The sequence below is a fragment of the Polypterus senegalus genome, chromosome 11, assembly GCF_016835505.1.
Source record: "Polypterus senegalus isolate Bchr_013 chromosome 11, ASM1683550v1, whole genome shotgun sequence".
In the NCBI taxonomy this organism is placed as follows: domain Eukaryota; kingdom Metazoa; phylum Chordata; class Cladistia; order Polypteriformes; family Polypteridae; genus Polypterus; species Polypterus senegalus.
The window spans coordinates 104,132,096-104,145,114 of NC_053164.1; the positions used below are offsets into that span (position 1 = coordinate 104,132,096).

The following is a 13,019-nucleotide window of genomic DNA, read 5'->3' on the forward strand; positions in this document are numbered from 1 at the left end:
CCACAGCGATATGACAAAAGTCATATGAACAGTGAAATAAAACTGTGTATATTTAAAGAGAATTCCAGTCGTGTTTGTTTGTATCGTATTTAGTACCACACTGTATATGTAAAAGTGGTCCAATCTGAAAAGTTACTTGTTACCTGGATCTGTGTCACATATGAGTGAAAAAATTGGAGCTGAGCTGCAGTGTAAACATAGTTTATGTCTGCCTCACACAACACCTTCCCTTCATGTCTACAATATTTAGTGCATTTGGACAAATTCACTCACCGTGTTTGTCCAGTAACCTCTTCAGCTTCTTCTGTTATTTCCTCTAGTTAAAGGAATGCAAAGACGGAAAATTAAAATTAAATACTAATATTGTTGTATGAATGTAATACACTGTATGAAACATTAGAAACATTTATTGATATTTTTCAGTCTTATCCTATATAATCAACTGCACTAACCAGCTCCTTTGGGTAAGATTGTAACTAAGTCTACAAATTTTTTGTTCCGTGTGCATGTGTTTCTTTAACACCAATCAGATAAAGGACTGTCTAGAAACTGTTTTGTATTTATTTGCATAGTAATAAATATCCAAGCAGGAATGTCTTACAATAAATTTTGCCACTGATGTAAAATAATAATCTACTAGGATATCAGGTTCAGGTTAGAGTTAGAGCAGGGTTGTGGCTCCTTTCTGAGGTGATTTAGCCAGAGTTTTGGTGCTCTCTCTCTCACTCTGGTAAAGCTATTCTAGTCCATTTACTGGCTAATTGCATACAGCATATTTCATGCAGTGAATGCATGCAGTGCAAAGTGTTACAGAAAGAATACAATAGCAATTACTTTTACATATGTATGTATATTGTACACATTACAATCTATTTTCTGAGTTGTAATATCTTTTAGGCCTTGCAGGTGGCAAAATTCTGTCGATAAATTGTGTGTGCCTGAGATGCAATCAGAGATCAATATGGCTGGTAGAAAATAACATAGGAGATTTCTGAATGCAATATTGAAGGCACTCATTATAAGCACATTGTCTTGGAGCAGGATATGTTGTGTGCTGTAGAAATCTAGAGTAAAAAACCCTCAAACCTTAAAATTCACCTACATTTCACTACAAATTGGCCCATTCTGGACAATAAAACGAAAAAATGCCAACAATCAGCGCACAATTGTTCAGCACAAATGATATAGAAGATATTTTAAAAATGATAACATTGTTCATATTCAGTATCTGGTTCTGATTATGCTTTTTTCATCAGACAAAAAAAAAAAACAGACAGTAAAACATGTATTGTAGTAAGCTTCCACTAACATTAAACTTGTATTACATCTAAATCCATTAAGTGTACAGATCCATTTGTGACACCAAACTAAACTCATAGCAGGTCCATGACATAATTACTAAAACTAAAACTGAAACTAATAGATATAAAAATAAAATAAAAATGTATTTGTGAAATAAAAACTAAATTAAAACTAAAAATACATGATAGAGGAAAACTAAAACTAAACTGAATTTCCAGAAAAACTACAGAAATAAAAACTAGTATAAAAAGGCAAAACTATAACAACCTTGGACAGAGCACACTTCTCTCTCTGTGTGTGTTTCAGATCCTTGCTTGGGGGGTTTTCCATGTCCCTTTACCTGTCTAACAATTCATAACTACCCAGTAAACCCATTATAAGAAGAATATTTTGAGGCAGAAGCTTTAGCTGTATGCCCCAAAACTTTGCAATGATCTATGTGCCGACATTGATAAGCATTCACATACTGTTCCACTACACAATAATTATACTGTAGCATTTCCCAACCAATATACATATATACATTCCAAGACCTATAGTGGATGCCCAAAACTGCATATAGTTGCAAACCCAAAGTTTAGGTCATTTTTTATTTCCATATATACCTATGATAAAGTTTTAATAGATAAATTACAAAAATTAAGATGTTATCAACATTAAATAATAGTAAAATATATTGTACATCATTATACATGTTACATTATACATGTTCTCTCTCTTTTTTTCTGTACATGTTCTCTCTCTCTCTCTCTCTCTCTCTCTCAAATGAATGCAACAACATGACAAGATGAAAATGACATCAGACACAGCGGCATGCCCCCAAGTACTTTGCATACGGAATGCAGCAAGTAGTGAAAATATTTGTTTATAATGATGTGTAATTTGAATCTGATGAATCACTTATCTTTGTAATTTTCCAATTAATATTTCTGGGCCATGGTAAATCTTGAAAAACTAACTGCAGAAACTTATAAAATAATTTGCACATTTTTTAACTTCTCTCTATCGATCATAACATTTCTCTTGAACATTGCATTTGAAAAGCATATAAATAACAAAATTCAAAGTTAAATAAACTGCATCTGGTCATTTTGAGAACAACTTTTTTTCAATTTATTTTGCAATAGGCCAGAGCCTTTCATAATAGCACTGGGTACAAGACAGGAAAAAACAGTGGCTCAAATACAACTCTGTGACATATACACTCGATGTCATGAATACCAAATCATGTATAAAAAAACATATTTCTCCCTGTGGACAAATAAAGCGCTATCTATCTAACAGACAGACAGACAGATAGATAGATAGATAGATAGATAGATAGATAGATAGATAGATAGATAGATATGACTGGCACTATATCATTGATAGATAGATAGATAGATAGATAGATAGATAGATAGATAGATAGATAGATAGATAGATAGATAGATAGATAGATAGATATAATGCCAGTCATATCCATCTATCTATCTATCATTTAGTGCCAGTCATATCCATCAATCTATCTATCATTTAGTGCCAGTCATATCTATCTATCTATCTATTAGTGCTGGGCGGTATACTGGTTCATAACGAAAACCGTATTTTATTTTTGTTATGATATGGATTTTTCTTCTACCGCAACACCGTTTAAATTGCCTAAACAATGTTCAGAACGTGGCGCAGTGGAAAAACTGTTTAAGGGGGACCTTTTTCACTGCTACACCTCTAAACACATACAACGGAGTACATGCGTTAGTGGAGGTGTTGTGCAGGGGCTCTTTTTCACTGCTACACCGCTAAACAGGCATACACCAGAGTACATGCGGTAGTGGAGGTATTGCGCGGTGAAAATGGACAGAGAACATTCCTAAACAAAAGCTGTAGCAGACAAGAAAGCTGAACATGATGACACAGAAGAACTTTTGCTGGAAAAAGGAGTCATGTCTGTTGTCTTGAGATACTTTGGATTTGGAAAAGGTCGGATGTGGACCATTATGTTTAAATGTGTGAATACTGTTTCTATACTACTGGATAATACTGCAAGCCAAGTTGTACTTGTTTTATTTTTTTCAATACTGTGTAATGTACCTGGGACGACATGTTGACTTTATTCTCGATATTTCCACTTTAATCTCAACGCTTATGATGAGAATAAAGTCATCATGTTGACTTAATTTTCGACATTTCTACTTTATTATCTCCATTTATGTTGACTTTATTCTCGTAATTTGTCATTAAAGTAGAACATTGTAAACTAAACGTCATCTTAAAATGAATATTTAATTTACTAGATTTTCTCAAACCCCGTCTTAAGTTACGTAGCACATCAAATGCTTTGTGTTGTGTTCCCCGAGCCATGTTAAACTGACTTCCTCTCGTACTAAGAGGGAGGTGCAGGCAGCACACATAATACATTCATTCCGGGGAGTCCGGGGGTGTACCCTGCCCTGAATTTGCATGTTCTCCTGGTGGGTTTGCTCGGCGTGCTTAAGTTTCCTTTCAGAGTCATGTAGGATGTGGGGTTTTATTATGCCATATTAACCCTGCTAGTGTATGTATTGCTCATATTCACCCAGCGATGTACTGGCGCCCCGTTCAGGATTTGCTTCTGCCTCTCACACAATGCTTGCTGGGATGGGTGCAATTCTAAATGGATTCCATGTTTAAACACGTATAACGAAGATTTTTTTAAAGTTCTGAACACTCCATGGTCTAAGTTTATAACTAGTTTTAATTTCACAAAGACGTTTTATCGTGTGGTGATTGGTTATGTGGAGAAAGAAAAAGGAAGGATAGAAGCTGAAGGTTTGGTACATCAGACAGAGACAGCACGTATGCAATAAAGAAAGCCCGCTCAGAAGAACATCCATTGAATTCTGTGTTTGTGTCTCTGTACACCAGATCACGAACCCAACATTTACACAATATTTAAGTTACACCTGTGCGATACCCATTCATACATTCAGTTTTTTGAAGCCTCGTCACACCTGCCATAAAGTTTATACTGAACGTACACCTGGGGACCCCTCACTGCGAAGAAGTAGCACTACTGCTACATCACCGTGCATGTTTAATACATGCTTTAATGCATTTCATCATGAAAATGATATCAAGTATTTATCTTAGCATTCTAAATTTTCAGAGAGCAGGAATATCATGAAGTGAATGGATTCTATGCGGTGATCGCTGCTGGCGTCTCCTCTTAGTGCGGAGGAAGTCAGTTTAAGAAGCGTAGTGATTAACAACTGGGTCGGGGAACATAACACAAAGCATTTAATGTGCTGCATTAACTTATGACGAGGTTTGAGAAAATCTAGTAAATTAAACATTGATTTTAGAGTGAAGTTTAGTTCACGACATTCTACTTTAATGAGAAAATAAACTATGAAAATAAAGTGGAAATGTCAACTTTATTCTTGACATATAGTTTTTCTTCTTCACTGTGGCCGCAATACGCTTCCATAGGGCTATACTACAAATAGCATTATAAATGCAAGTTTCAGTTTTATTATTTACTAGCAGAATACCCGCGCTTCGCAGCGGAGAAGTAGTGTGCTAAAGAAGTTATGAAAAAGAAAAGGAAAAATTTTAAAAATAACGTAACATGATTGTTAATGTAATTGTTTTGTCATTGATGAGTGCTGTTCTCATATCTATATACAGTATATCTATATATATATATATATCTATATATATCTATCTACAGTACAGGCCAAAAGTTTGGACACACCTCCTCATTCAATGTGTTTTCTTTATTTTCATGACCATTTACAGCACTCCATCACTCTCCTTCTTGGTCAAATAGCCCTTACACAGCCTGGAGGTGTGTTTGGGGTCATTGTCCTGTTGAAAAATAAATGATCGTCCAACTAACCTGACTTCTGCACAACACAACTGCTGGTCCCAACCCCATTGATAAAGCAAGAAATTCCACTAAATAACCCTGATAAGGCACACCAGTGAAGTGAAAACCATTTCAGGTGACTACCTGTTGAAGCACATCGAGAGAATGCCAAGAGTGTGCAAAGCAGTAATCAGAGCAAAGGGTGGCTATTTTGAAGAAACTAGAATATAAAACATATTTTCAGTTATTTCACCTTTTTTTGTTAAGTACATAACTCCACATGTGTTTATTCATAGTTTTGATGCCTCATTGAATGAGGAGGTGTGTTGGCCTGTACTGTGTGTATGTATATATATATATATATATATATATATATGCATATATACACACACACATATACTATGGGGTGCCAAACAGGCAAATAAATTGATTTTGTGAATATATAAAGTCGGCATCAGAATATATAAAGTCAAAACTTGAATATATAAAGTCATTCCCGAATATATAAAGTCAAAACTTGAATATATAAAGTCAGCATCAGAATATATAAAGTCATTCCTGAATATATAAAGTCAAAGTCAAAATCTATTGATTGAAACGACTCTGAACTGAACTAAGTGAACAAAAACTTATTCAGAAAAATAAATTGAAAAAACACTGTTTGGTTAATGTTTTGAAAATGATGCATGTGCCCTGCCCAGGATTGGTTCCTGCCTTGTGCACAGTGTTGGCTGGGATTGGCTCCTGGAGACCCCCCATGACCCTGTGGTCAGATTCAACGTGTTGGGAAATGGATGGATATTCCAGCGCTGACTTTGTATATTGAAGTTTTGACTTTATATATTCCAGCGCTGACTTTATATATTCAAGATTTGACTTTATATATTCCGACGCTGACTTTATATAATCAAGTTTTGACTTTATATATTCGGGAATGACTTTATATATACAAGTTTTGACTTTATATAGTTAAATTTAGTCATCATTGCATAACCTTTTCTTTACCATAGAAATTTAAAGACTAAATTCAACTTCCATTCCTAACAAAGATATTTCTGGTGACTAAATAGAACCTACTTATATCCAAATTCGAGCTATTGAGCTGTCGCCTGCCTGCCTGAATAAGTGACCCTCGCTTCGCTTTTATTTTGTTACCGTTCATTTAATCATGGCTAGTGGCGGAAAAATTATAAAATGGAAGGAGGATTACACTGAGTATGGCTTTACCAAAACAATTATTGATGGCGAATCGATTATTCATAAAGCTTCAATTGGTGATCTGTTTTTCTGTGTTAACCTCATATTTTTTCATATGTCTTCTCAAACCAAGGGTGTGTGAGGGTAAAATGAATCGGGATGTGCTGATCAATGTAATCGGTGTACCAGGAAATCATTCATTGACAGAAGTTCCCCTTTGCTTGAAATGCAAAGTGTGATTAAATGCGTGATTTTTTAACGCGTTATGGAGCACATGCATCGAAACTTTTCAGCTGTGCTTGTGCTAAGAAAAGGAAACATTTTAAAAGTAACGTAAAACGATTGTCAATGTAACCTTTTGTAAGTAGTACCAGGAGGATTCAGTGTGGAGAAACTGTAGAGACAGCGTGTGTATTAACTTGTGGATTTTTCTGTGAGTATTTGGTGGCAGCATCACAAACTCGCTTCCGTAACACCGCGTTAGCTGCGGAGCTCAGCTCAGAGCGAAATGAGGTGAATGGGAGGGGAGATAATGACGTCACTCCCCCACCCGCCTTAACTGTCAATCCCCCACAAACACAGTCTCTCGGAATTTGCATAAGCGCAGCCCTTCATGTGTAATTTTAACTTAGTTACAAAGTGATCAAAACTCTCGTTTATATCCTGCGTCCTCTCATTAAACTTGTATCCCGCATTACCCGTGGGCATGAGAAACGCCAGTGGCAGCCTGTCTATGAACTTAATTTAAAGTTTAGGTTTACACCGTACTTTGTTTCCAAAGTAGCAGCACTCATGAATATGGTAGTACATGTCACTCGCTCGCTTCTTATTGTTTCGCTGCCTTCTCAATTATATAATGCATGTTTTCTTCAGAGCTTTATGGAGCTCTTCCTGGTTTTCTACGTACTGCGTTGACAGTCAGTTCACGTGATTACGTGGGAGGCGTGATGATGTCACACGAAACTCCGCCCCCCACGGCTTTCAAGCTTAACTCCATTACAGTAAATGGAGAAAAATAGCTTCCAGTTATGACCATTACCTGCCCAACTTTTGTAAGTAAACTGTAAGGAATGAGCCTGCCAAATTTCAGCCTTCTACCCACACAGGAAGTTGGAGAATTAGTGATGAGTGAGTGAGTGAGTGAGTGAGTGAGGGCTTTGCCTTTTATTAGTATAGACTAGCAGAATACCCGCGCTTCGCAGCGGAGAAGTAGTGTGTTAAAGAAGTTATGAAAAAGAAAAAGCAAACATTTTAAAAATAACGTAAGATGATTGTTAATGTAATTGTTTTGTCATTGATATGAGTGTTGTTGTCATATCTATCTATTTATATATATATATATATATATATATATATATATATATATATAGCAAAATAGCTGCATTGGCAGCGGAGAAGTAAAAGAAAAGGAAACATTTTAATAATAACGTAACATGATTGACAATGTAATTGTTTTGTAATTGTCATGAGTGTTGCACATATATATATATATATATATACACACACACACACACATATATAAACATATATATACATATAAACATATATATATATATATATATATATATATACACATCTATACACATATATATACAAATATACATATATATATCTACATATATATATTAGGGGTGGGACTCGATTAAAAAAATTAATCCAATTAATTAGAGGCTGTGTAAGAATTAATCTTGATTAATCGTATGTAATCGCACACGTAAATTTGCCCCAAATCACAAATGTTTTTTTTTTAATTTAAAACGGTTTTAGTGGGCTTACAGAATCAAATAATAGACATGGACATGAATATTGTAAACTGAAGCTGTTTTAATTTCTGAAAAAAAGCTTTTAAACTGCATTTGAATTCAAAACAGAAACAAAAATATCATCCCTGGTTAAAATTGGGCAGACTTAAAAATAAAGTGGTAGTTTAAGTACTTTAAGTACATTTTCAGAATAGTATTGTCTTTAAATAATAATAACCAAAATTTCAACATAAAGTGCAGTATTTCTACTTAACAAAATAAGTCAGAAACATAAAAGGTAATTTGACCAGCTTACTCTTTAAACTCTGAGTAACATTAGCCAAAATTATTTTGTACATTAGGCTAAAACAGTGTGATCATTGAACATTTTGTAATTAGATGTATTTAGAATTACTAACGGTCACGGAAGTCCAATGATCCCCAGTAAGAGCCACAAAGTCCGCTTTCTGTAATGCATCTAATTTTGCTTGCTTTTCAGTGTGCACAAAACCATGCTTTTATCAAGGCTTCGCTCGGGTAGTCGAAATGATCAGTCGAGGAACGCGCTTTATTCCGACTCTAACATTTTTGTAGCTGTGATGTGTGCATCAGTGTAATGGATGTACCAGGAAATCATGCATTGACAAAAGTTCCCGCTTGCTTGGAATTGAAAGTGTGATTAAATGCGTTATTTTTAACGCTATGGAGTACATGCATCGAAGCTTCTCAACTGTGCTTGTGCTAAGAAAGGGAAAATTTTAAAAATAACGTAACATGATTCTGCGTTAACCTAATATTTTTCATACGCCCCAAACCAAGGAGATGGGAAGGTAAAATGAATCGGTAGCGCGTACATAGTCAGTACATCCCTCTCGAATCGAACCTCAATGTGGCGTTAGAGGCTTAAGACTCTACAATTGCGCCACCGCTTGTCTATGCTAAAGTATGTATTGTAGATCGGGCTATAGATATACATTTATATATATATACCCGTATCGCAGTGGAGAAGTAGAAGTTATGAAAAGAAAAGGGAACATTTTAAAAATAACGTAATATGATTGTCAATATACAGTAATTGTTTTGTGAGTGTTATTGAATGTTGCTGTCATCAAGGATTTGATTATCATTATTTCTTTCAATCAGGCTCGTATTTGTACGATGTGTTCAAGTTACATTCCGTGTTTGTCAATCGTTGTAAAGATAAGAGGTTTCATTCATCGATTAGTTCCTTACTGCATCAATAAACAGCTCGCCTTCCTTTTTATCTGTGATGTGACAAACTGCATGCACGGGTTTTTTTTACGCTGTCTTCCTTTAGCGGGACATTGACTTTTTCCACCGTGTGCTTTGTTTCCACAGTAGCTGCATTTATGAATATGCTTATCAGACGCTTCATATTTTTGCTGCCTTTTCAATTGTGTAATTCGGTTTTGTTCAGCGATCTTTGGAACTGTTGCTTTTTATCTGTGCACTGCATCAGTTCACGGAGCCACTCGGTGTACTTGCATCGAAGGTTCCCAGCTGTGCTGGTGCCATCTCGTGCTATGTCCATAGCTTTATTTAATGTTACCTTAGTCCTGGCACTTAAAACTTTCTCTGGCAGTTTCGCTGAGTTTGTGTCAAACACCACCCTGACCATCTCATCTTCCTCTCCATAAGCACAGTCCTTCACCCGTGAATATTTACCCGTGGCAGTTTGCTATTGGATTGCCGCTGACGGACGGCCTTATATGGGCAGGCACTAAATTACAAACGCCAGCGGCAGCCTGTCTATGAACTTAATTTAAAGTGTAGGTTTACATCGTGCTTTGTTTCCGAAGTTGCAGAACTCATGAATATGGTTGTATATGTCACTCGCTTGCTTCTTATTGTTTCGCTGCCTTCTCAATTATATAATGCATGTTTTCTTCAGCGCTTTTTTGAGGTCTTCCTGGTTTTCTATGTACTGCGTGATTACGTGGGAGGCGTGATGATGTCACACGAAACTCCGCCCCCACGGCGTTGAAGCTCATCTCCATTACAGTAAATGGAAAAACTGCTTCCAGTTATGACCATTACGCGTAGAATTTCGATATAAAACCTGTCCAACTTTTGTAAGGAAGCTGTAAGGAATCAACCTGCCAAATTTCAGCCTTCCACCCACACAGGAAGTTGGAGAATTAGTGATGAGTGAGTGAGTGAGTGAGTGAGTGAGTGAGTGAGTGAGTGAGTGAGTGAGGGCTTTGCCTTTTATTAGTATAGATACATATGGCTTAGCTTGAAGTAAGGTCCATATTAATGCAGTTTGTCTTAATGACGGTTCAGTTGGTAAAGATGTCATCACCAAGTTGCACTTGTTTTGTTTTATTTTATTTTTATTTGGTGAACACTGTGTAATGCACCTGGGTTTGAAGTCTTGAAGTAATAGTATTATTACTGGAAGTTGCACTATTATTTATTTTATTGTTATTATTTATTAGTTTAAATATTATGCAGTTTAATGATGCTAAAGTTGTTTAAAAACACACTTTGACGTGTCAGTAGACAGAGACTGTTAACTTTAACAGAAAGTGTAGTTGGTTTACAAAAAATATTTACTATTTATTCCTTTTCTAAGGCATGTTCAGTGCAATGCAACTTTTCAAAAGCACCTCTGGATATTCTACTAAGTCTAAATGCCTCTTTGGATGGTTGAAAATATGTTGTCAAAATTTTATCTTAAGTTGTTTGCAAAATATGTTCATTTATAAGGTTCTATATTTTGACTGCATCTGTCATGCAGTGTGATTCCTTCTCTTCATTAGTGCCACCCCCTTGAAAACTATCACTTTATGGGGCCATGCAAACCTATATTAATACTTGTGTGCACATTAAAATGTTTTTTTGTACAATGTACAATTCTCATGACAGTGGAATAGGTTATTCTTAGCCAGTTTACTGCAGTAATTGCAGTGGAAAATGTGGTTAACATCCACTCATGCATGGGAAAGAAATACAGCTGAATACCGTGAAACTGGGATAATTTAGAAAAATACCGTGATTTGGAATTTTGGTCATACCACAAAGCACTACTATCTATCTATCTATCTATCTAAACACACAGAAAGAATCTGGAAAGAATCTACAAAGACAAAAAAAAATTGTCAAACTCCATGCCGGTCACATTGGAATTTTGATTCAGCAGTGCTAACCTCTGTGCCATCATGAAAAAAGGTACATCAAAAAAATTAATAACATTGATTTCCACAACTATGAGTATTTTCTGCCCATAAATACCATGTTTTAAAGAGTGAATAATGTGCTTTACAAAGTCTAAAGTTATGTTTCTATGGTGGCAAAAATAATGTAAAAAACATGTACAATTATAGTACAAATTAGGGCCATTATATTGCTTGAACATTTCATAAAAATAATTGAGCCTGCAGGACTAGCTACAAATTAGATGGTGATGTCACCCTTTTGATTGGTGCTGTATCCCACAGACGGCGTCAATGTTTTATACAACTTTAGAAATAATCAGTTGCTTGAGAATGAAAAGAACAAAATGTCTCTGGAAAATGCAATGTAGCAGCACCACTCAACATCCTAGCAAATTAGACGCAAGCAGGCTGCATGAAGCCTTAAATGGCATCCAATCTTACTTTTTGTGCTTGTCAGTATAAAACAACTTACTGCATATACTTTAAGGTTAATCTTTATGAAAAGTATGATGTGCTGTATGCATATTTTGTCAAAATCAGCCAAATAATAAATTTAAAATGGATCGATGTTAAAGTAAACAGTTCTGATATTGAATTTGATGACAGGAAGATTGCAGCAAAAATGTTTATGTGAAGAGAAATTCACTCTGATTCCTGATGATACCAAATTGAATTGATGATGAATAGATTAATGTGTTTTTACTGAAAGGTAATGATGAAGATTTCTACCCAAAAACAAAGTCATTAAAGGCAGAATATGTCCAAAATGCTACAGAAAGACATAGAAACTGAATTATGTGCCCCTGGCCTTTAAAGGCAGACCTCAGGGGTAACACTTACTTATGGGACTGCAGTAGTAAAATGGATACATTCTTACGTAGTGTAGAAGACATCAGGACTCAGTGACCAGACCAGTGGCATTTACGTCTGCATTACGCCAGCATTAATACTGGACAAAGCTGGCAGCAATGTGAGGATGGTTTTTGATTTCTCGAGTACCTTCAATACCATCCAGGTTAAGGGGTAAACACAGAGATATGCAGCTGGATAAGCATTTGGAGTCCTGGATTTTACTGATTTGATTCTATCAAACCACCCATTTAAATGAATCAGTTCTTTTCATTCATTTAGATTCGTTTAAAAGCAAGTGTATATAGGAGGTTTGGTGGAGGGAGTCCCCTATGATCATATCACAAATATCTAATTTAATAATATGTACATTATTTTCATGTATATATTTCTGTATGTGTCTATATACAATATATAATTAATTTTATTGGTTGTTAATTGATGTTTAAATATTTGCTAAGTATCCATCCATCCATTACCCAACCTGCTATATCCTAACTACAGGGTCACAGGGGTCTGCTGGAGCCAATCCCAGCCAACACAGGGCACAAGGCAGGAACAAATCCCCAGACAGGGTGCCAGCCCACCGCAGGACACACACACCCACAATTTAGAATCGCCAATCCACCTAACCTGCAAGTCTTTGGACTGTGGGAGGAAACAAGAGCACCCGGAGGAAACCCACGCATTGAGGACCCGGGAAGCGAACCCAGGTCTTCTTACTGCGAGGCAGCAGCACTATCACTGCGCCACCATGCCGCCATTTATGGAGTATATAATTCATTATATATTTAACATGATAAGTCATATACCATTGTCCTGTTTCTGTACACAAATAAATGATTGAAATGAAACATTTTGTTACAGAATCACAAGTGAATGAGAATTGTGCAGCTCATAATGATTTGTTCATGAATCAAA

General features: G+C 35.8%; 1 protein-coding gene across 4 annotated transcripts in view; it reads right to left on the reverse strand.

Annotated features, from left to right (window-relative positions):
• The window catches only part of LOC120539398 (troponin T, fast skeletal muscle-like), a 151,226-nt gene that overhangs the window by 97,551 nt on the left and 40,656 nt on the right, over positions 1-13,019 (reverse strand). For 3 of the 4 annotated variants that reach the window (XM_039769415.1, XM_039769413.1, XM_039769412.1), the window contains exon 4: positions 274-316. The exons of the other annotated variant lie outside the window; for it this stretch is intronic. In XM_039769415.1, coding sequence (XP_039625349.1) covers positions 274-316 — 43 coding nt within the window. The remainder of the gene's footprint in view (positions 1-273; positions 317-13,019) is intronic. 4 annotated transcript variants of the gene reach the window in all.